This window comes from Dysidea avara, chromosome 15, assembly GCF_963678975.1.
Source record: "Dysidea avara chromosome 15, odDysAvar1.4, whole genome shotgun sequence".
Classification (NCBI taxonomy): Eukaryota; Metazoa; Porifera; class Demospongiae; order Dictyoceratida; family Dysideidae; genus Dysidea; species Dysidea avara.
In genome coordinates this window covers 2,347,168-2,368,148 of record NC_089286.1, presented here as the reverse complement: position 1 = coordinate 2,368,148, position 20,981 = coordinate 2,347,168, and the positions used below count along the sequence as shown (strand labels likewise).

Here is a 20,981-nt window from a genome sequence, read left to right as displayed (position 1 = left end):
GCTGAACTATCTACAAGGTAACTTCTTCTAGCTGATCTCTCTACAGGGTGATTTGTTTGTAGCTGAATTCTGTATAGGTGATTTGTTTGCAGCTGAGCTCTTTACAGAATGGTTTCTTTGTAGCTGAACTCTCTACAAGGTAACTTATTCTAGCTGATGTATCTACAGGGTCACTAGTTTGTAGCTGAATTCTCTACATGGTGGTTTCTTTGTAACTGAACTATCTATAAGGTGACATCTTCTAGCTGATCTTTCAACAGGGTGATTTGTTTGTAACTGAACTCTCTACAAGAAAACTTCTAACTGATGTCTGAACAGGGTGAATTGTTTGTAGCTGAACTCTCTACAGGGTGATTTGTTTGTAGCTGATCTCTATACAGGTTACTTGTTTCTAACTGATCTCTTGAATTCTGTTCAGGGTGACTGCTCTATTAGGATGACTGCTCTATTAGAGTATCTCGATCTCGCACTTGCTACACCTAGTTGGATTTCGTGCTATAACTCCGTGGCTTTAAGTCTGATTCTTCTACACCATTGAAGAGCCTTTCTAAGATGATAACTCCATCTGTACAGCGATTTTCAAAGCATTAACCCAAGTGGTTTATCTGGTAGGCGTGGAAAGCATAATAATAATAATAATAATTAAAAAAAAATTAGCTAATCTCGATTGCGTAATTGTTACACACTGTTGATTTTTTCGCTGTATCTTCCTGGTTTTTAGCTCGATTTCTTTCAAACCACAAAAGGTTTAAGGTTCAATAGTTAACCTATTCACCCACCGATTTTCAGCTTCTTCCCATACGCGGTTTACCCTGTAGGCGTGACAACATATTGGTGTTATTTTTCGTGCATAATCGCTCATAACTCTTTGCCTGTTTATGGTATTACAGCCAAAGTTGGTACCGAGATGCGCCTTTATACCCCCTTTCTGTGTGCCAAATTTCAAGGCAATCGGATAACGCTTTCGTGTTTTATAGCAGTTTTTGTAAGTGTGCGAAAAGAGGAAGAAAAATAAGAAGAAAAAAAAACGAAGAAACTAAGCCAATTTTTGAAGTCGCATATCTCAGGAATGCCTGAAGTGATTTCGCTCAAATTTGGAATGTGGAGTACTGAAGTTGGAGGGAATGTACACAGCAAAATTTGTCTTGTTTCATCAAGGCAGCACAGAGCTACGGAGGTGCGAAAATTGCGTTTTCTTTCTTCCTGTCAATGTACTCACGGGGTTGCGCGCCGGCTTCTTGGGCCGCACGACACACTACCGTGTGTCTTGATGCTGGTTGTCACTGTAGAGTATTTTTGAAGCAACTTGTATAATGGCTGTACTTTAATGGACATGTATAGCGCTAAATATGGAGAGATACTTAGCTACACACTCACACAGGTTTACCAGTCAGTAAGTGGACGGTCACTGCTACCTGTTGTAATGCATTACTTCTGTGTAGCCAGACTCACAATATAAGGTAGGAATACCTATATGCAGTATTGTAAGTTGTAGCTACTCTGATACGATGACAGTTCAAACTATGTACTTCAGTAATGACACATTGACTTCATCAAGCTAACTGTGATTTTATTTCATTACTTGAATTGAAGAAGAGATGTTTGCTCTGGTGTATACAATATTAATGATTCAAATCAATACAAACGGATGTATTTAATCATCATTATAATGTATCTAGTATAATAGGTTTTTGTATAATAATCACAGTACTATGTACAGGAATATCTAACCTTTACGACTGGTTTTATACACATTGAAAGCAAAATGTCTTCTGTTTCGCTTCTCAAGGTCTTTCTTAGCTAAGTTCATTAAATTCTTAGCATATTCTTTTAAATCTCCTCTGTGCATAAAAGAACCCACTGGTCTTGCTCGTATGGGATTAGTGCAGATCTCTATAATACATGTACAAATGGTGAATATATAATGAACTTGCACTCGAATGTACCTCTTGTGGTAGTTGCAGATCTGATATCAACATCACCATAATGGAGTTGTGAATTCTCTAACAAGGTTACTAAAACTAGTAAAGGAGACTCTTGCTCAGAGTCCTACAAAATGTATGAAACAATCATTATACCGTGTAAAGTAATGCTGATCGAGTGAATCTACCTCCAGCTGTTTTCTGTAAGTGTCAGCTCTAGACCTCCAGTTTTTTGGACCTTCAAACTCCTCGTCCGAATCTTCATCCATAGAATCTATAGCTAGCAAAATGAATAGTTAATTATTTTATAAACAATAAAACTATAATATTATTACATGTACTAGAATAGTCTGATACATCACCCAGCTCTGTGTGGTAACTTGCATGGGTATCATCCACTGAAATTAAAAAAATAATAAACAACTGCCAAATCTGCACTACATATAGTACAAGAAGAGCAATAACCACTTTACTAAACAGCTTAAAATACGTACTGAAACTCTCGCTTGCGGCACTTTCAGAAGCAGTACTTGTAGTCATGGAGCTAACTGTTGATAATATAAACAAGTGAGTTATTATGTAAATACCTCAACACAAACCAAGGGTCTGACCTGTCTGACTGGTAGGAACAGTACCTGGATACAAAGGATGATAAATGAATGTCATCTCTATAAATATCCTAATGCTTACCAGGGGGGTAGCCTGCCCCAACTAAATTGGCAGCACTCGGGCACACGTAACTAACTGTTGATAAAGACATTAAGTGAACTAATACATAAATAATTCAACACTTACCGAGGGTGTGCCTACCTCACCAACATTGGCAGTACTAGTACTTGGGCACACAGAACTAACTGTTGATAAAGAAATTAAGTGAGCTAATACATAAATAACTCAACACTTACCAAGGGTGTGGCCTGCTCCACCTAAACTGGCAGTACTTGGGCACACGGAACTAACTGTTGATAAAGAAATTAAGTGAACTAATACGTAAATAACTCAACACTTACCGAGGGTGTGGCCTGCTCCACCTAAACTGGCAGTACTTGGGCACACGGAACTAACTGTTGATAACTCAACGCTTACCGAGGGTGTGGCCTGCTCCACCTAAACTGGCAGTACTTGGGCACACGGAACTAACTGTTGATAAAGAAATTAAGTGAGCCAATACATAAATAATTCAACACTACCGAGGGTGTGGCCTACCTCACCAACATTGGCAGTACTAGTACTTGGGCACACGGAATTAACTGTTGATAAAGAAAACAAGTGAGCTAATATATAAATAACTCAACACTTACCGAGGGTGTGGCCTGCTCCACCTACATTGGCAGTACTTGGGCACATGGAACTAAGTGTTGATAAAGAAATTAAGTGAGCTTATACATAAATAACTCAACACTTAACGAGGGTGTGGCCTGCTCCACCTACATTGGCAGTACTTGGGCACACGGAACTAACTGTTGATAAAGAAATTAAGTGAGCTAATACATAAATAATTCAACACTTACTGAGGGTGTGGCCTACCTCACCAACATTGGAAGTACTAGTGCTTGGGCACATGGAACTAATAGTGCGTTTACACTAGCACTTGGGCACGGTACGGTACGGCACGGCACGGCACGGTACAATATTGACATGCGTTTACACAGAAAAAATTGCAACCGCGCTGGGAAGTTAAATAACCGGAACGTGAGTTCACGTGATTTGTTTAAAGACTCTGACGAGATGGAAGTCGCCTTTTCTGCAACGTGCTCCGCAATGCGTGTGAGTGAAGGGGACCAATTTGAGGAACAATATCAACGGCTACGTATACTGCTTAGCAGACGACGTAGGGTAGTTCGTCGTAAGCGTTTAGAAGCTAGAAGAAGATACGTTCGTTTGATGATGGTATTGTCCATGGCAGTGATGGCTACCTTTGTGCCACAGCCAAGGGTACAGTGGACGCTACAAAGGTACTGGATATAATTTTGCTATGCAGATAGCCAAGTGTGGTGAAGATTTTACGTACTGACATTTCAGTTTAATAAATTCAGTACTTCAGTGTAGCTAGTACAGTAGCTAGATGTTTTCTAGCTAGCCCTTTTATACGTAGTTTTGTATTCATGCACAGTACATTAAAAAAAAAATCTTTCAGTATTTGTGTACAAGGGTTAAGTTGAAGCAGTGTTTATACGTGTCTTGCACATGCTAGGGGTAGCCAATGACTTTGTACTCTAAAATAATGTGTAATTTTAAAATACAATCATCTAGGTATTGGACTCTAGTACAGCATTTTTATCATGGGTGTTGGCTACCCCCTGAGCATGCGAGAGGCAACACATTTGCATTACAGCTGTATATATAACTTTTTAGGTCATCATCCTGGTGGAACTACATAGTGTTGGAAACATTTACACCTACCCATTGGCTTGAAAACTTTCGTGTCAGCAAAGAAACATTTCAGTATTTGTGCATCAAGTTAAAGCCACTAATAGCCCGTCAAAATACTCAACTCCGTAAATGCGTTTCTGTAGAGAAACGTGTTGCTATAACTTTATGGTGTCTTGCTACTTGCTCAGAGTACCGTACAATTGCTCACCTGTTTGGTATAGCCCGATGTACAGTTTGTGAGATAGTTCATGACACTTGCCGAGCCATTGTGTCTGCCTTGCAAAAACTATTCATCAAGTTTCCTGATGGTGATAACCGCCAAGAAGTGGTTGATGGGTTTAAGTCTACCTGGGGAATGATTCAGTGTGTGGGATCAGTTGATGGCTGTCACATCCCTGTGATGCCACCAGCATTGAATCATACTGACTATTACAATAGAAAGGGATGGTACTCCATCCTATTGCAAGCTGTTGTGGACTACAAGTATATATTCAGGGACATTTGTGTTGGGTGGCCTGGCAGTGTCCATGATGCTAGGGTATTTAAGAATTCTGGAATTTATACCAAGCTATCTGTTGATAAGATTCTTGATGGCAGTGAGATACAAATTTCAGACACCACCACTCCTCTTTTTATAATTGGCGATTCCGCCTACCCTTTAAGTAAGTTTCTGATGAAACCCTTTGCACACAACACTGCTTTGTCAACTCAGCAAAAGACATTTAATTACACTTTGTCACGATCCAGGATTGTTGTGGAAAATGCTTTTGGACGCTTGAAAGCTAGGTGGAGAAGGCTAACAAAGAGGAACGACATGAGTATTACCCATGTCCCTCATGTTATCACTGCCTGTTGTATCCTACATAACATTTGTGAGATGTTCAATGATGCTATCCCTGAATCTTGGCTGAACGCAGAGGTGGATATGGACCAGCCACCAACCGCTACTACTCCAGAGGACACTACATACACGAGTGATGCAACAATTATTCGTAATACATTGGTTGACTATTACAGTACATAATTGCACATACAGTGTACGTACATATGTTCTAGGTAGATAATTATGTCATACATATATATAATATGTTATGTGTACAGCTATACTTTATGAGTTGTAATCAAAACCTTGGTAATCACCATATTCACAATTACCACCAGATTCACTGCTACCTGCACTGTACGCACTTGGTGAACGATGATATTGACCAGCAAACACTGGTGCACTGGTCATGGATGGGCGCTGACCACACAACATGCCAAACAGCTGCAATTGAAAATCTCTCTCTTCCCGTCTTTGCCTCTCTGCTCTTTCAATTTGCTCCCTCTGCATATCTTGTTGCATCTTTAGCATGTCTTGTTCAATTTTCATTCTTTTTTCTTCAAGGTCTGCATACACACGGTCACTTTCTGTCTGCTGGGAGCTGATTTTTTCACACATTTTATCTATTACCTTTTCCATTTTATCTATCTTTGCAGATTTCTTCCTTTTTGAGCCAGCAAGTTTTGGCTTTACATCTTCTTCATCCTCTTTAGCCACTAATGCAGTTGTAACGTCACCATCTTTGCTTGGTTCTTTTGGTTCATTCTCACTTACATTGTTCTCATCTTCTAAATCTGTCTCTGGTATTTCATCAACTTCATCGTCAATCGAAGACTTAACAACTGAGGTATCAAGTATGAAGGGAGGGTTCACACTGTGTTTGGCGCTCATCACTTCGTTCATTTTTTCATAGAACTTGTTGCTCTTCTTTCGATTGTTCCCTGTCTGTTTATGCCCATCTTTGATCTTCCTGTAATCGCCTTTCAACTTCTTAATTTTATCGCGACACTGAACAAGTGTTCTTTCGTATCCCGCCTTTTGCATTTGGTCACTCAGTCTAGCATAAATCTGACTATTCTTCTTACAACCCTCCAGGTCTTCTTGAATGGTCCCATCGCCCCACAGCTCAATCAATTTGAACGTTTCTGGATCAGTCCAAGCAGCCATCTTAATAATTATTTTTCGAGACGCTCGACTAGGCGCTTCATACTTCTAGTAAATCTTTGTATATTTTCGTAGCATTGTGTACCGTGCCGTGCTAGCCCGGCTGAAGCACCAGGGCCAACTGTACCCGGCACGGTACGCTTCGGATCAGTTTACACTAGCAAAATTAAGCGTGCCGTGCCGTGTCGTGCCGTACCGTACCGTGCCCAAGTGCTAGTGTAAACGCACTATTACTGTTGATAAAGAAATTAAGTGAGCTTATACATAAATAACTCAACACTTACCGAGGGTGTGGCCTACCTCACCAACATTGGCAGTACTAGTGCTTGGGCACACGGAACTAACTGTTGATAAAGAAATTAAGTGAGCTAATACATAAATAACTCAACACTACTGAGGGTGTGGCCTACCTCACCAACATTGGCAGTACTAGTACTTGGGCACACGGAACTAACTGTTGATAAAGAAAACAAGTGAGCTAATATATAAATAACTCAACACTTACCGAGGGTGTGGCCTGCTCCACCTACATTGGCAGTACTTGGGCACACGGAACTAAGTGTTGATAAAGAAATTAAGTGAGCTTATACATAAATAACTCAACACTTACCGAGGGTGTGGCCTGCTCCACCTACATTGGCAGTACTTGGGCACACGGAACTAACTGTTGATAAAGAAAGTAAGTGAGCTTATACATAAATAACTCAACACTTACTGAGGGTGTGGCCTGCCCCACCTACATTGGCAGTGTTTGGGCACATAGAACTAACTGTTGATAAAGAAATTAAGTGAGCTAATATATAAAATAACTCAACAGAGGGTGTGGCCCGGCCCACCAGTAGTGGCAGTTTCCAAATGTGTGACTGCTGCTTGCAATATAAATGAATTATTTCAGTAATGTACATGTAATAAACTCTAACCAAGGGTCCCATCTGCTATATAGCTACATTTTCAGCTACCATTTCAAAACTGTCATGGGTACTACTAACTGTAGTAAATATTTAGGGTCTTTGGTTACCATATAAGAATAAACTTATACCTACTCTTGAAAGCTCACTTCTGCATTAGAATACACTGTAAATATATACAGACATACCTGGTATATATTGTTGAAAGATAATTTGCAGGTCCGAACGTTTTCTAGAAAATAAGACAATTTCTTTGCAATCAGACAGCTGCACCCAGATAATTTATTAATATCCTGAGATTGTTCACTGTTCATTAGCTGCGTGATTCCTTGATGATTGTTAGTTAGCTGTAATATTTGATTTTCATAATATTCTAAGAAATTAGACATTTCCTGTGTTAATAACATCATTTCTTCATTAGACCTCACAATAGTTTGAAACTTCTTCACAGCTTCATGCTTCACTTCAAGAGGGATTGAGTCAACAGGATTAGTAAGACTAGCTGTGTATGAATGGCGGTGAATGTTACATGCAGCCTCCCATGACATTCTATCATCAACTGGTAATCCTTCATTAAAATCATTCAACATTGCTTTCATGTGGCTGTTGACAGTGGTTATACGTCTACTTAGCCGAACAGCAATTGAAAGGCCATCTACAGTGATAGAAATGCAATAGCTATAATATACAAAACAAACAAATGTACAGCTCACAAAGCACAAACACATTCTATACCAGCATATTTTGCTTTCAATCTGAATAAGAACCATCTTTCTCTTGCTGCTTGTTCAATTTTTATCAACAAACGAGTTCTGTTTTCTGATGAAACCATAGCCTTAACCTCACGATATTCAGTGAATGAAGGTGACCACCTCTGGTTAACACCATGGCTATGCTCCAAACTGCTAAGCTTATCTTCATAATCATTCAACTGCTCACAAAGTTGAGAAACTAAGTGAGTGTTTTCTTCACTAACATTGATTGAACTGATTGAAACTCTAAAACCATAATACAAACATACATATAGAACTAGAACATCTGTTTATGCAGCCTACCGGATCTCTGCATGTAAATCAATAAGCTTAACATATTTAGCTTTCCAGCTTTCAAAAAATCTTACATTCACACCTATTGGTACAATACAGATTGCCATTTTACACTGCATACATAACATTATTAATACAGAAATGTAGTTAAAATATTAAATGTAGTTAAAATATTATGTTATTTATCAACCATATTACAAAATACCCAGGGAAAAATGACTTGGCAAGATTGCAGTGGCTTGCAAGAAACTTGCAAGAAAAGGGACATTTTCCATGCAAGAATCTTACATGGAAACTTGCAAGTCTTGCACAGGATTTCTCCCTAGGATATAGTGGATTAACAACCAAAGATTTTAAAGCTTAGGTTATTTAACAATCATATTACGCCTTTATGTAGTAAAAGTGTATGCTAGGCCTAGTGCATGCATTTGTTTTGGAAGGACTTTGCATCACTGCACTGTAAATAGATGCATACACAATTCTGCATATGTACAGTAGTACTACTTTACTAATTCAAACTGTTTGTAATTTGGTATACATACATTCAATTCTATGCATACTGTTTAGCAATAACTTTAAATGTTAGTGGATGTATTTGGCTACTTTAGACACAATGTGTATGCGTGTACTGGGTTCGGAATTTTTTCTGCATTCAGAGGTTTCAGTAACATCCCTGTGATTACAGCTTTATGTAGGTCCATAGTGGGATAGAATATAGTGTGCATGAGTACGTGATTTGTATGTATGTGTGTAGTGTGCATGCATGTAGTGTTGTTACAATCAAGTGGTAGAGTACTGGCTTGGTAATCAAATTGGCAACTCTCCAGGTCTTGTGTGTCAGTAGGGCGTACCCACATCATTGAGACATGGCAGTTCCAGCTCAGCACTTATCTACTAGAGTTTGAGTAGTGCATACTGCACAGGTGTCCAATATTATTGGTAGCTATAAGAGCATATGAAATCAGAAGGCCTTGCTTTGTGGTATGTGTGTAGTGTGCGTGTGTGTATGTGTATAGTGTGTGTGTGTAGTGTAGTATAGTGTGTGTAGTGTAGTATAGTGTGTGTGTAGTGTAGTATAGTGTGAGTAGTGTAGTATAGTGTGTAGTGTGTAGTGTGTAGTGTGTGTGTGTGAATTATGATACCACATACTGTTCCAAGTCTTCTAAAAGCTGAGATCTCTCCTCTTGCTCCCATTTTGCTACATCGTCAATAGTGAATGGCACTATTTCGTGTTTAGCCATGCAAAACATTTATATACCCATATGCGTTTACCTGGTGACATTTCCATCAACTCATTCAGTTCTTTGTCACACTCCCTGTTTAAGGTTTGAGCATGGTCAAAACGTTTTGAAATCAGTTTACCTGATATGAATAGCACAAATCAACATAAAATTTATAATACTGATTCAAAATAAGCATACCAATGTTGTCTATTGCCTTGTGACTATAATATAGTATGGCATCACTAAGGACGTCAATTCTATGAGAGGAACCCTTTCCTTTGACATACGACTAAATGGTCTTAAAAAAGACCACAATCTTTCCATTCCTTCACCATCGCTAAGGCCAAAGCCTTCATTTATCCGAGGGCTAAACTTGATCTAAAAATGAAAAATGAATGTTTGCGAGCAGGAAACAGCATAAAGTAAACTTAATTGTACCTGTAGATGTTTTTTCAGTGTACAAGATACATCATATAACATTTTGATGTGCTGAATTGGAAAATATCTTTGCAAACATTCCATCATATACACTGCATAGCCTATTCTGCAACAAAAAAAATTGTATCAACATAACATACTAGCTGAAGGTACCTTTCACCATGAAACAAGTTAAAAAATCTTAATGGGACTTCATGGCGACAGACACTACCCATGACAGCTGTTTCATCTAAAGCCTTGAACCGCTTGTTAGATCGCAATTCATTGCCAGCTAGAAAATTACTGCAATTCTGCAGTATTAAAATAAGGTTTTATTATACAATATAACTTAACTGACCTCGGTACTTGCATTATGGTGACCTTGAGAAGCTACAAAAGCATTCACTTCATCTTGTGGCTCAAATACTGTTGTTCCACTTAGTTGAGTACGCACACTTCTTCCGGCAGATTTTTTTCGACAGAGACCAAATATAGCATCTACTGATACTATCAGTGATCCATTTTCCTATACGTATATTGCATTAATAAGTTGAAAATTGCTCAATGTTTTTAACCACATATATAAAAGTCAATATTTTCATTTGGTGAAATGTAATTCAATTTCAAAACAAGGAAATCTCTTGATACAGCTCATTATCTATAAAAGGTTTGTAGATTACCACATATGTACAATTACATGCAATAAAAGAAAATAGCTGTACACATGTTGAAATAAGCAATAATTTTCTCAGAATTTTTTTAGCATATGCAAGCCCTAATCATAAATATCTTGCATTCGATAGGTCTTATATATAAGAGGACTGCTCTTTTACCTTCACCCCTTCCCTCTCATGCCCTTTGATTAGTTTGTCAACTCCTCTTGCCTACATTGTGTAGCAAGAGTCTCTTGGATACACAGTGTACGTATCTTGCATTCTATAGGTCTTATATATAAGAGGACTGCTCTTTTACCTTCACCCCTTCCCTCTTATGCCCTTTGATTAGTTTGTCAACTCCTCTTGCCTACATTGTGTAGCAACAGTCTCTTGGATACACAGTGTACGTAGGTTTGCTAGCTTGCACATGTTTTCATGGTATATACACAATACTATACCTAGATATACCTTACAGATGGTATTAAGCCAATGTCAGAGTGCATGTTACAAATAGATGCACATGCATCATTAATAAGCACCTTAGGACAAGCAGGACATGAATAATGAAGAGAAGATACACCAGGTACACCATACAAGGAGTCAATCCTTCTTTGGAAATGCCTGAAATATACAATGTAGTTACACCAATATCCCTGCACACAAATTGTGTTAAAATGTCTGTCTTAATAATTAGAAGTACAGCCAAACTTAGGACACCAATGAGACAAAAAAAATTGGCTCCAATTATGAGGTGATTGTAACTAGAATTGAAGTTAACCTCCGCATTAGTTGCCACACCACTACATGTGTAATGTATGTGAATGCAAATGCAAAAGTAAATCAGTTTCATTCACATGCAGTAATAATGATGCAAATCAGAATTGTTTTCTGATGCACCATATGCTGAAAAAATATTTTACCGTGCACGCAGTTGCTCTATTACAGTATGACTACTATCAAGAGTACATAATGGAATTCATTCTTGCTATACTATGTAGAAACAAAAATTTAATAATCGTATGTACACAGTATAGTATTAAATAACTAGCACAGCAAAGGTAATAAAACCACAGAACAAGCACATACAGTATAGCCAAGAAGATAACTAACATGGCCAAGATGCACTATAAGATTTTCATAATCATTTCAGTTTTACTATTATATATTTACAGTAAGTAAAGTACCTATACTCCTCAAATGAGTCAATCAACACTGGATACAGATTGCATGGCATCTGTAAACAATCACGGTATACATTATTATACTATAATAAGAATACATGCATGCATATACATACATACACATACTCATTTGTGTAGTACATGATATAGCTATAAAACAGGAAGTATGAGACAAAGCTGTTAACAACTAAGGTATAAAACTACTGTCTACACCTAAGCACATATGTACTAAAAGCCTCAGATAATACAACAGAATTACTATGCACTATATTATGTACTGTACTATATATTACTTACATATGCAGAGTCAATTATTACTGCCTGACATAGGCCATTTGTCAGGCAAATATCATGCATGGCCGACCATAATGGAACCTGCCTGACAAAATGTCAGATCAAAATAGAAGAAAGTTGTAGTTTTTTAATAGTGAAGCATTGTCAATAATAGCAAACACAATTTGACAACAATGACTGTATTATTATTATTTTAGGTTGAGTCACTCTATTTTGTCAATGTATTGTAAGGATTTCCCTATTATGATGAATTGTGTAAAACAGCAGCTTATCAATGTCAGGTAATGCTTAAGGTTGCCTGACATTTTCACTGGGATTTGACAAAATTATAATTGTCTCTGCTCATATGTAAACAGTACCTTAACTAGTTTCTTAGAAATCAAATAAGACCATGCTTGTGTAAAATCCTGCACTGGTACATGACATTCAACCAACAGTGAATCGAGCAGATTCATAAATTCAAATGAAAATGCCACAAATGGAGTAACTGGAGTTCCAGGCCAGTAGTCAAACTTGATCAGTTTAACAGCATCACATTCACAGGAGCAAAATGGGAAATTTATAACACGTGGGAGTCCTACACAATGAAAAGCATTTCATTATGCAAAAGGTATTATAAAAAACTAACAATTTTCATATGCACAACAAATATGCACTATGCTTGGTGAGACACATGCAGTGAAATAGAGTGACATTTGTATGGCAGCTAGACAAGCATGGTAGTCATTGGTACACACACACACACACACACACACACACACACACACACACACACACACACACACACACACACACACACACACACACACACACACACACACACACACACACACACACACACACACACACACACACACACACACACACACACACACACACACACACACACACACACACACACACACACACACACACACACACACACACACACACACACACACACACACACACACACACACACACACACACACACACACACACACACACACACACACACACACACACACACACACACACACACACACACACACACACACACACACACACACACACACACACACACACACACACACACACACACACACACACACACACACACACACACACACACACACACACACACACACACACACACACACACACACACACACACACACACACACACACACACACACACACACACACACACACACACACACACACACACACACACACACACACACACACACACACACACACACACACACACACACACACACACACACACACACACACACACACACACACACACACACACACACACACACACACACACACACACACACACACACACACACACACACACACACACACACACACACACACACACACACACACACACACACACACACACACACACACACACACACACACACACACACACACACACACACACACACACACACACACACACACACACACACACACACACACACACACACACACACACACACACACACACACACACACACACACACACACACACACACACACACACACACACACACACACACACACACACACACACACACACACACACACACACACACACACACACACACACACACACACACACACACACACACACACACACACACACACACACACACACACACACACACACACACACACACACACACACACACACACACACACACACACACACACACACACACACACACACACACACACACACACACACACACACACACACACACACACACACACACACACACACACACACACACACACACACACACACACACACACACACACACACACACACACCTTTGTTATCTGTATATATATATATGCACGTGTGTGAGCATGAAAATGCAAGTTACATTTTACACTAAGGCAAGCAAAGCTTTTGGGAGTTTTGTGAAACATAACTATTCCACCCAGTGAACTAAGCAGGCTGCATGTGGTTATGTGAGTTTAACAATTCTCTTGAAGCAGGATTAGTAATGTGCAAAAGAATTGCCTAGGTAAGAGGTTGTATAACACTAAATTCCACATGACCTCAATGTCTCTAAGTGAGACAAAAAAATTTAACACATTAGGACAGTATCCAATCTCATGCACTCATGGACACACTACATGCAGTTTATAATAAAATTACCTTCCGCACCAAAACACACAATACTTCTCCAGTTTGTCATTGCAGTGAGGCATACGGTCAAGCACGACACCATTAGGCAACTGGAGTGGTTGATAATAGCCATCCTATAAGAATCGCATATATGCAATAAGGCTGAAATTTACATATTTACATGTATACATATGTACCTGCCAAATTTCCATATGGTGGTGGAATAAAGAATATTAATGTAAGCCCACAGCACAAGCTTCACAGTAGTGCGTGTGAGGTCCACACTGATGGCATTTTACTACAGCAGGTGACTCCTTGCAGCTCACACAAGTGAGGTGTGGTTTACCCATGGTACAATATGCTGTACTTAATGCCTTGTCCTGTATGATTTCCTATTTTTCAGCTGCCTTTTCCTTTCTTCTTACATAAGAATTCTGTCGTTGTTCATCTAATTCATCATAAGTAGAATCATTTGTCTGATAGCTGTCACACTGGTCTGCAGCATCATCATATGTCTCTCTATATTGTTGTGCATGTGCACCAAAAGTTTTAACTGGTGCTTTGATGTGCGTTATTTTATAACGCTTAGAAGCACTAACAATATTAAGAGGAATATTTCTCCTCTCAATGGCCTTTTTTCTTGAGGCCATTATAATACCTGCAATGGGATTCATAAGTGCATATAAATGTAATACAGTGTATGTACAATTGCATTGTTTCTGCTATTCACTGCATGCAATGAACTGCATGCAATGAAGATTGTGACATTATGCCATTTAAAATCATGCATGTGTATACCAAAACTAAGAAAAAATACAATTAGCAATACGATAGGCCTGAGGATGTAGTTTCCCATCTTCTGCCCGCATCACATTTCGGCACCCACATTAAATGGTCATTACCATATTATTGTCGTTATTCTCTAATTACAAGAAGATAATTATTTCTTGGCAATGCTGCCATGTATATGGATCTGTGTAAAGCCTTCTTTTACGTGCTGAAACTATGAAAGAATAGCCCTAAGAGCTAGGTCTTGTAACTGATTGGTCACTTTAGTTTGACACGTTATGTGTAACTACTTTGGTCCAGTAGCTTCATAGAGTGGTAGCATAACCAGTGGTATAGGGTGTGTGAAAATTAAACAAGAGAATGTAACAGTACTGTGTATGTAAAACTGAAGAATTTCGACCTCATTAATTCGTTTCGTGGCTTTGATGTAAAAGTGAATGATAACAAGCTACCTCCCTCACAAAAGTTTCTGAGGACAGGAAACATTCCCATCTGAAGCAGCCTTACATACTTGGCATATCGTACACTGTATAAGACATACATACGTTCACGATATTTAACATTTAATTTGGACTTTGATTGCACAAGGAATAGGCATACAAACAAGAATCAAGTTTTGGCATTAACCTGCTCATTCAGATCGTAACACAGCTTCTACCACTACGCAGACGATACTGTTGAAATTAACTTAGTTTCTGCATTACAAAATGTTGGCTTGTAGACTGACATGTAGCTTGTGTTCAACCTGATGCAACTCTAATAGCCAGGATAGTAGTACTCTAATCATGCACCTTACCCTACTCTGTTAAGAGCTTGGACTCAGAAGTCAAGTAGCAAATTTTATGTAATTTCCCAGGGTATTTCCCTTCCACTCAACTTGTGACGTACCCATCACCTGGCCGCCCCCTCTTCCGCGGCTCTAGTAAAAAGCCTGGTCTATCTGAAAAAGGATCCCCAACACTATAAACTCACTGAAATGATGGCAACTTCGCACAACACCAGGGTTTGGATAGTTGGACCGTGACACTAAATTATCAGATACGAATACGGTAAATATCTGGCTGGTAATATTGCGTTCGAAGAATAAGAATTAATACGGTCAACAATGAATTGTATTTTCATCAGGTTATATACTGATGAAAAAAATAATTTTTCATTTTATATCCTGAAATATACTATGCGGAGAGGGTGGCTAAAAAGCATTTCTGCTTCGAACTCAACAGTTACTACAAATAGCCAAACCTTGATTCTTATTTCCCAGCCATTCATCACCAACTTAAAAATAAACGGAGCTGCTATCTTTGGCTTAAGGCCCAATGTGACTCTAACAAATTCAGGCGGGTGCCCGTGTCAGATAGTGGAGTACAGCAAGTATAACAGGAGTAGCATATAGATTTGTTAGTAAAATACATTAAAGAGTAGTTTAGGCTATAGCTAGATTGTTTAACAGTGGATATTGCGTTGTGTTCGTCTTGCAAAGAACTATGCTACTGCACGAGCCCTGCTTCAGCGTTCTTGGTAGAATCGCTACACAGTAAGTAGTGTATTATTGTGGTAAATAGCTTACTGGAAGAATTGACCTTTGGTCCGGTCCGGTCCGTTCCGGGTTTTAACGAACACCTTGCCTAAGGTTACGCTAATAAAATTTCACTGAAAATCCATCTATTTGTTAGCTATCAATGTGTGGGTGTACAAGATTCTGATTCCCAAAATTTGGCCTGTTTTGGAAAGCTTTTTCGTGGCAGTAATAATATTACACATAGTAGTCATAGGGGTGGTGTAGCAGCAAGATGAATGAAGGTCAGAGGTCCAATTGGAGTAGCAAGATGAATGAAGGTCAGAGGTCAAATTTGGGACCTCTATGGCATACAGTCAGGTTTTCGCTCAGCGGGTCACAATTGTTTTGATATTGGTTGTAAACCTACAGTTTCACAACTCTGGGAAATCCATGTTTGTCATGCTGATGCATACCTGACCCAGGTTCCAGGGCTTTCTCAGATTGTTGAAGCCCCTCATTGTCAATATCACTTTCTGGTCCATCAAATTTCTCCTGCTCCTTAGCACAATCATCCATAGACCCTTCAGAGAAAGATAAAGTTGCATTTTAATTGAAACGGCTATTTAAATGTTAATGTGGCAGTAGTACATTTTGTACCCCATGGCTCATCAACATACTATGTTGGTCAGGTACATAAATAAACACATTGATCCACTAAATTAATAACCACAGCAATACATATTAGCTAAAATCCAACATATACTTGCACAAAATAATACCTGAAAATATCAATTTCCCAGGATACTTCTTGTTATCTGACCATACTACGAAACACGTGGTTCCTATGGACCCATCCACTTTCTTTTCAACCCGCTTTATCGGAACAATTGAAGACCGCTACTCTTCTTCAAAATGGATCAAAGCGTGGGTATCTATATGAAAAGCACAATAACCTCACAATGCTTTTAGTCGGGTGAATACGTACATTGAAAAAACTACGCTGCTAAAATAATCCGCTTCAATATATAGCCGGACTACAAAGCCCGCTAGTGGTAAAGATAATTATGTTTTCCAACCAGTAAATTCGAGTACCAAGCCTATGCAAACCAAATAAACAATGCCCATTATTGAATTTTTTGCCACATACACAAAAATAAACAGCATTGTATAATGAAACGAACGTAGTATAACAATACAAAGCAAGGAAATGTTTTACCTTCTCCCAACGAACAGAAACTGTGTTTAACTTGCGGGTTAGTCTGTTACCTTCAACATTTTTGTCTGTGGCCCACGTGCGTGCATCAAGTTAAAGTTGAGCTGTACCGTATATGCTTTGTAGAAATGCACATGCTGTGTAAAATATAGAACAGGCCAGCTTAAAGTAATTGACAACATTATAGAGTTTAGTAATGGAAATGAGAAAAAGTAAATAGTAAGTTTTTATGTGACAGTTTCCAATTACCAGCAGTCACATTCCATAACAATAATATTATTATCACTGACATAAGGATTCAATTTTTACATATGGACAGAGCTATGTGGCATTGTCTAGCTTATCTGCAGCTACAGGGTTAGCCTGTTAAAAGAGGCGATTGACAAAAGAAATGCACTTGCTTGACCAAAGTCGAAAGGCATTTTTCATTGAAACACAGCCACAAGTACTACCATCAAGTACAGTTTGTGATGCTTTGTACTGTAATGTAGTTGTAGCCATTACTTTCTACATTGTATAGTCCATGTTCAACATACTGTACTGTAATTAAATACACTGTTATCACTTGTACACCACTTGTAATGCGTCACCGTTCACTGTAATGCATCAATGTTCACTGTAACAACTATAATATTCTTCTTTCTTCAATAACAATAAACCACAAGAAAGCCAACTGAACTACACATGCATAATTACATAAGAAGTTTTTTCAGTAAGGTAATTAATTATATCCGGTAGCCATGGGTATCCTGTAACCTTAAGCATACTTTCTTTTCATAGTATTTGAGCAGTGAAGATAAAACAATACTGTTATTAGCAGAAAAAAAAGATATTGCAAGTAAGAAAGGAAAGATGGTGACATTCAACACAGAGGTAATGGTTGAAGAGCACAAGTCACCATAATTATTGTGATTTGTTATTTAGCCATTTAGTTATTTATTATTTAGGCAATACAGCACAAGTGCTGAACACCTGGTCCTACAGCCTATTTAAAGATGTTATATTAAGTGTGTTTGAAAAAGTTGGAGAAAAGAGAAAAAATTCCATAACCAGCCTTATCCTGGCCGGAGTGACACGCGTTCATTCACAGTTCTTATTAAAGCATACTACAACAATCAAGTGACTACACACACAACCTACAGTATACTACATTCCCTCCCCCATAGAGGGGCATACCCTACTACAAAAACAGCAAAGTACATATGTATGCGTGCCTCTATAAGAGTATATACTACTACAATGTCAAAAGAAAAAATATATACAAGTGTGCTTACAAAACAAAAATGTAAGTCAGTCAGTCACAAGTCATTTTGCTCGATTAAGCGTTTTGGCTTCACCTTAGTCCGAGTTGATCTGGAGGACGTGATGAAATAAGTTTATGGGGCATAGGGGTACTTCTGACTATTGTTGGTGTCAAATCTGGAGACTGTTAGGTCAATAACAGGAGGACTATCTTGTAGCAGCTGAGTCACCTGTGTGGTGGAACGTTCAACCTCTGGAATCACAGGTTTCTGCAACACTTCTGAAGGTCCCTTGGCCACTGATCCTGCTGGTATCAGTTGATCAATATGCACTTGTCGTTGATGACCTTCACAGGTAACCGTGTAAAGTAATTTCCCAAGTACCGATAAAATAATACCATGCTGCCATTTGGATGGGGGTGTTGGGCGGAGATCACGGACCAGAACATAATCACCAACTTGGAACTTGCAAACTGTTCTCATTGTCTGTTCAGGAGTTGGCTATAAGCGTAGCTTGACCCTTTGGCAAATACTGGGGAGAGCCATCGACAAGTGTGTACGTGGTGCTTGTGATAAAATAATATGGGCTGGTGCTCTGTTAGTGACAGTGTGTGGTATATTACGATATGTCCTTAGAAAGTCTGAGAAGCAAATGGACACATTGGTTGGTTTGTGCTTCTTAAGATGGTGTTTAACACTCTTCACCATATTCTCTGCCAGCCAATTCGTGGATGGGTGGTATGGTGGTGATCTGTAGTGGACTATGTTGTTCTGATGGAGGAAATCTGCGAACTCAGCAGAGGTGAATTGCAGACCATTATCCGAAACAAGAATTCTTGGGAATCCATGGGTCGCAAAAATGTTGCTTAACACATTCACTGTCATTCGAGTAGTTGTAATAGACACAACTTTAACCTCTGGCCATTTGCTAAAGGAATCAATTAACACAAGGAAATGGTGGTTCTTCCACTCACCATAATCAATGTGGACTCTGTCCCATGGTGCATTAGGATGTTGCCATGGATGGCGTGGTACTGCTGCAGGCATGGCAGCAGTGACTTTGCAAGCTTCACAATCTGATACTAGAGTTTCAATGGCAGTATCAAGACCAGGCCACCAAATATAGCTCCTGGCGAGTGCTTTCACTCTACAAATGCCGATGTGGCCTAAATGTAACTCATCCAATAACTGGGCCTGCTGTGACTTCGGAATAATCACTCGTTTACCCCATAATATACAATCATGTTGAATAGTAAGTTAATGGTTACAGCAATGGTAACATCTGGTAAGGGGTGTGGCCAGGATCATGTTGCCACAAGTAAAAACTTTAGACAGTGTCTTGTCTTTCACTGTTGTCCTGGCTATGTCATGAGCAATAACAGGAGGGTAAGTGCGTGAAGTTCATTCCCCTTCTCTGCTGGATGGATTGACTCACTACTGACTGGCAAACGTGACAAACAATCTGTACATTGGTTTGCTGTGCCCGGTGTATATTGTATCTTATATGAGTATGCACTTAGGATGAGTGCCCATCTCTGCATCCGGGCAGCAGCTAGTGGTCGTACACCTTCAGCATGGCCAAACAATTTGCACAATGGGCGATGATCAGTTACTAATGTAAAATGTCTACCATATAAATATTGGTTAAAACGTTTGACACCAAATATAATACTAAGAGCTTCACGCTCTACCTGTGCATAGTTACGCTCAGCCTGTGACAGTGTGCGTGAGGCACAAGCAACCGGTTGTTCACAGCCATCAATAACGTGCATCAAACATGCACCTAAGCCAGTTGGGGATGCGTCACAATACAATTTAAGTGGCTTCATAATGAGATAAAACTGGAGCTTGGCTGATTAGTACTTTGGCTTTGTCAAAAGCGCTCTGGCATTGTTGGGACCAAGCCCAATGGGCATTCTTGCGTAGTAATTGATACAATGGGTGAAGCACTGATGACACTGATTTTAAAAACTTTGAAACATACGTCACTAAGCCAAGAAAGGATTTAAGCTCTGTTTTGTTAGTCGGTGCGGCTGCATTAAGTATGTTACTGACTCTCTGTTGGGTTGGGGATATTCCTGTTGGGGTAACAATGTGCCCAA

At 39.1% G+C, this 20,981-nt stretch overlaps 3 protein-coding genes across 3 annotated transcripts; all 3 read right to left on the bottom strand.

Moving 5' to 3' along the window:
- Positions 1-1,611: 1,611 nt before the first annotated feature.
- On the bottom strand, positions 1,612-8,363 carry LOC136245806 (uncharacterized). Its single transcript, XM_066037279.1, has 14 exons — positions 8,246-8,363; positions 7,926-8,188; positions 7,379-7,845; positions 6,998-7,148; positions 6,893-6,946; positions 3,009-3,062; positions 2,828-2,881; positions 2,613-2,666; positions 2,534-2,557; positions 2,417-2,470; positions 2,258-2,320; positions 2,111-2,202; positions 1,947-2,049; positions 1,612-1,893 (listed from the first exon to the last, which is right to left on the bottom strand). The coding sequence occupies exons 1-14, from the start codon at positions 8,353-8,355 to the stop codon at positions 1,727-1,729; spliced, it is 1,710 nt and encodes a 569-aa protein (XP_065893351.1). The 5' UTR covers positions 8,356-8,363; the 3' UTR covers positions 1,612-1,726.
- Positions 8,364-9,898: 1,535 nt separating this feature from the next.
- LOC136245979 (uncharacterized) lies at positions 9,899-14,450 on the bottom strand. Its single transcript, XM_066037428.1, has 8 exons — positions 14,336-14,450; positions 14,169-14,272; positions 12,367-12,584; positions 11,717-11,766; positions 11,072-11,153; positions 10,235-10,402; positions 10,051-10,187; positions 9,899-9,998 (listed from the first exon to the last, which is right to left on the bottom strand). The coding sequence occupies exons 2-8, from the start codon at positions 14,269-14,271 to the stop codon at positions 9,929-9,931; spliced, it is 828 nt and encodes a 275-aa protein (XP_065893500.1). The 5' UTR covers position 14,272; positions 14,336-14,450; the 3' UTR covers positions 9,899-9,928.
- Positions 14,451-19,014: 4,564 nt separating this feature from the next.
- Positions 19,015-20,651, bottom strand: LOC136245190 (uncharacterized). Its single transcript, XM_066036691.1, has 3 exons — positions 20,322-20,651; positions 19,854-20,082; positions 19,015-19,226 (listed from the first exon to the last, which is right to left on the bottom strand). The coding sequence occupies exons 1-3, from the start codon at positions 20,649-20,651 to the stop codon at positions 19,015-19,017; spliced, it is 771 nt and encodes a 256-aa protein (XP_065892763.1).
- Between the last annotated feature and the right edge of the window lie 330 nt (positions 20,652-20,981).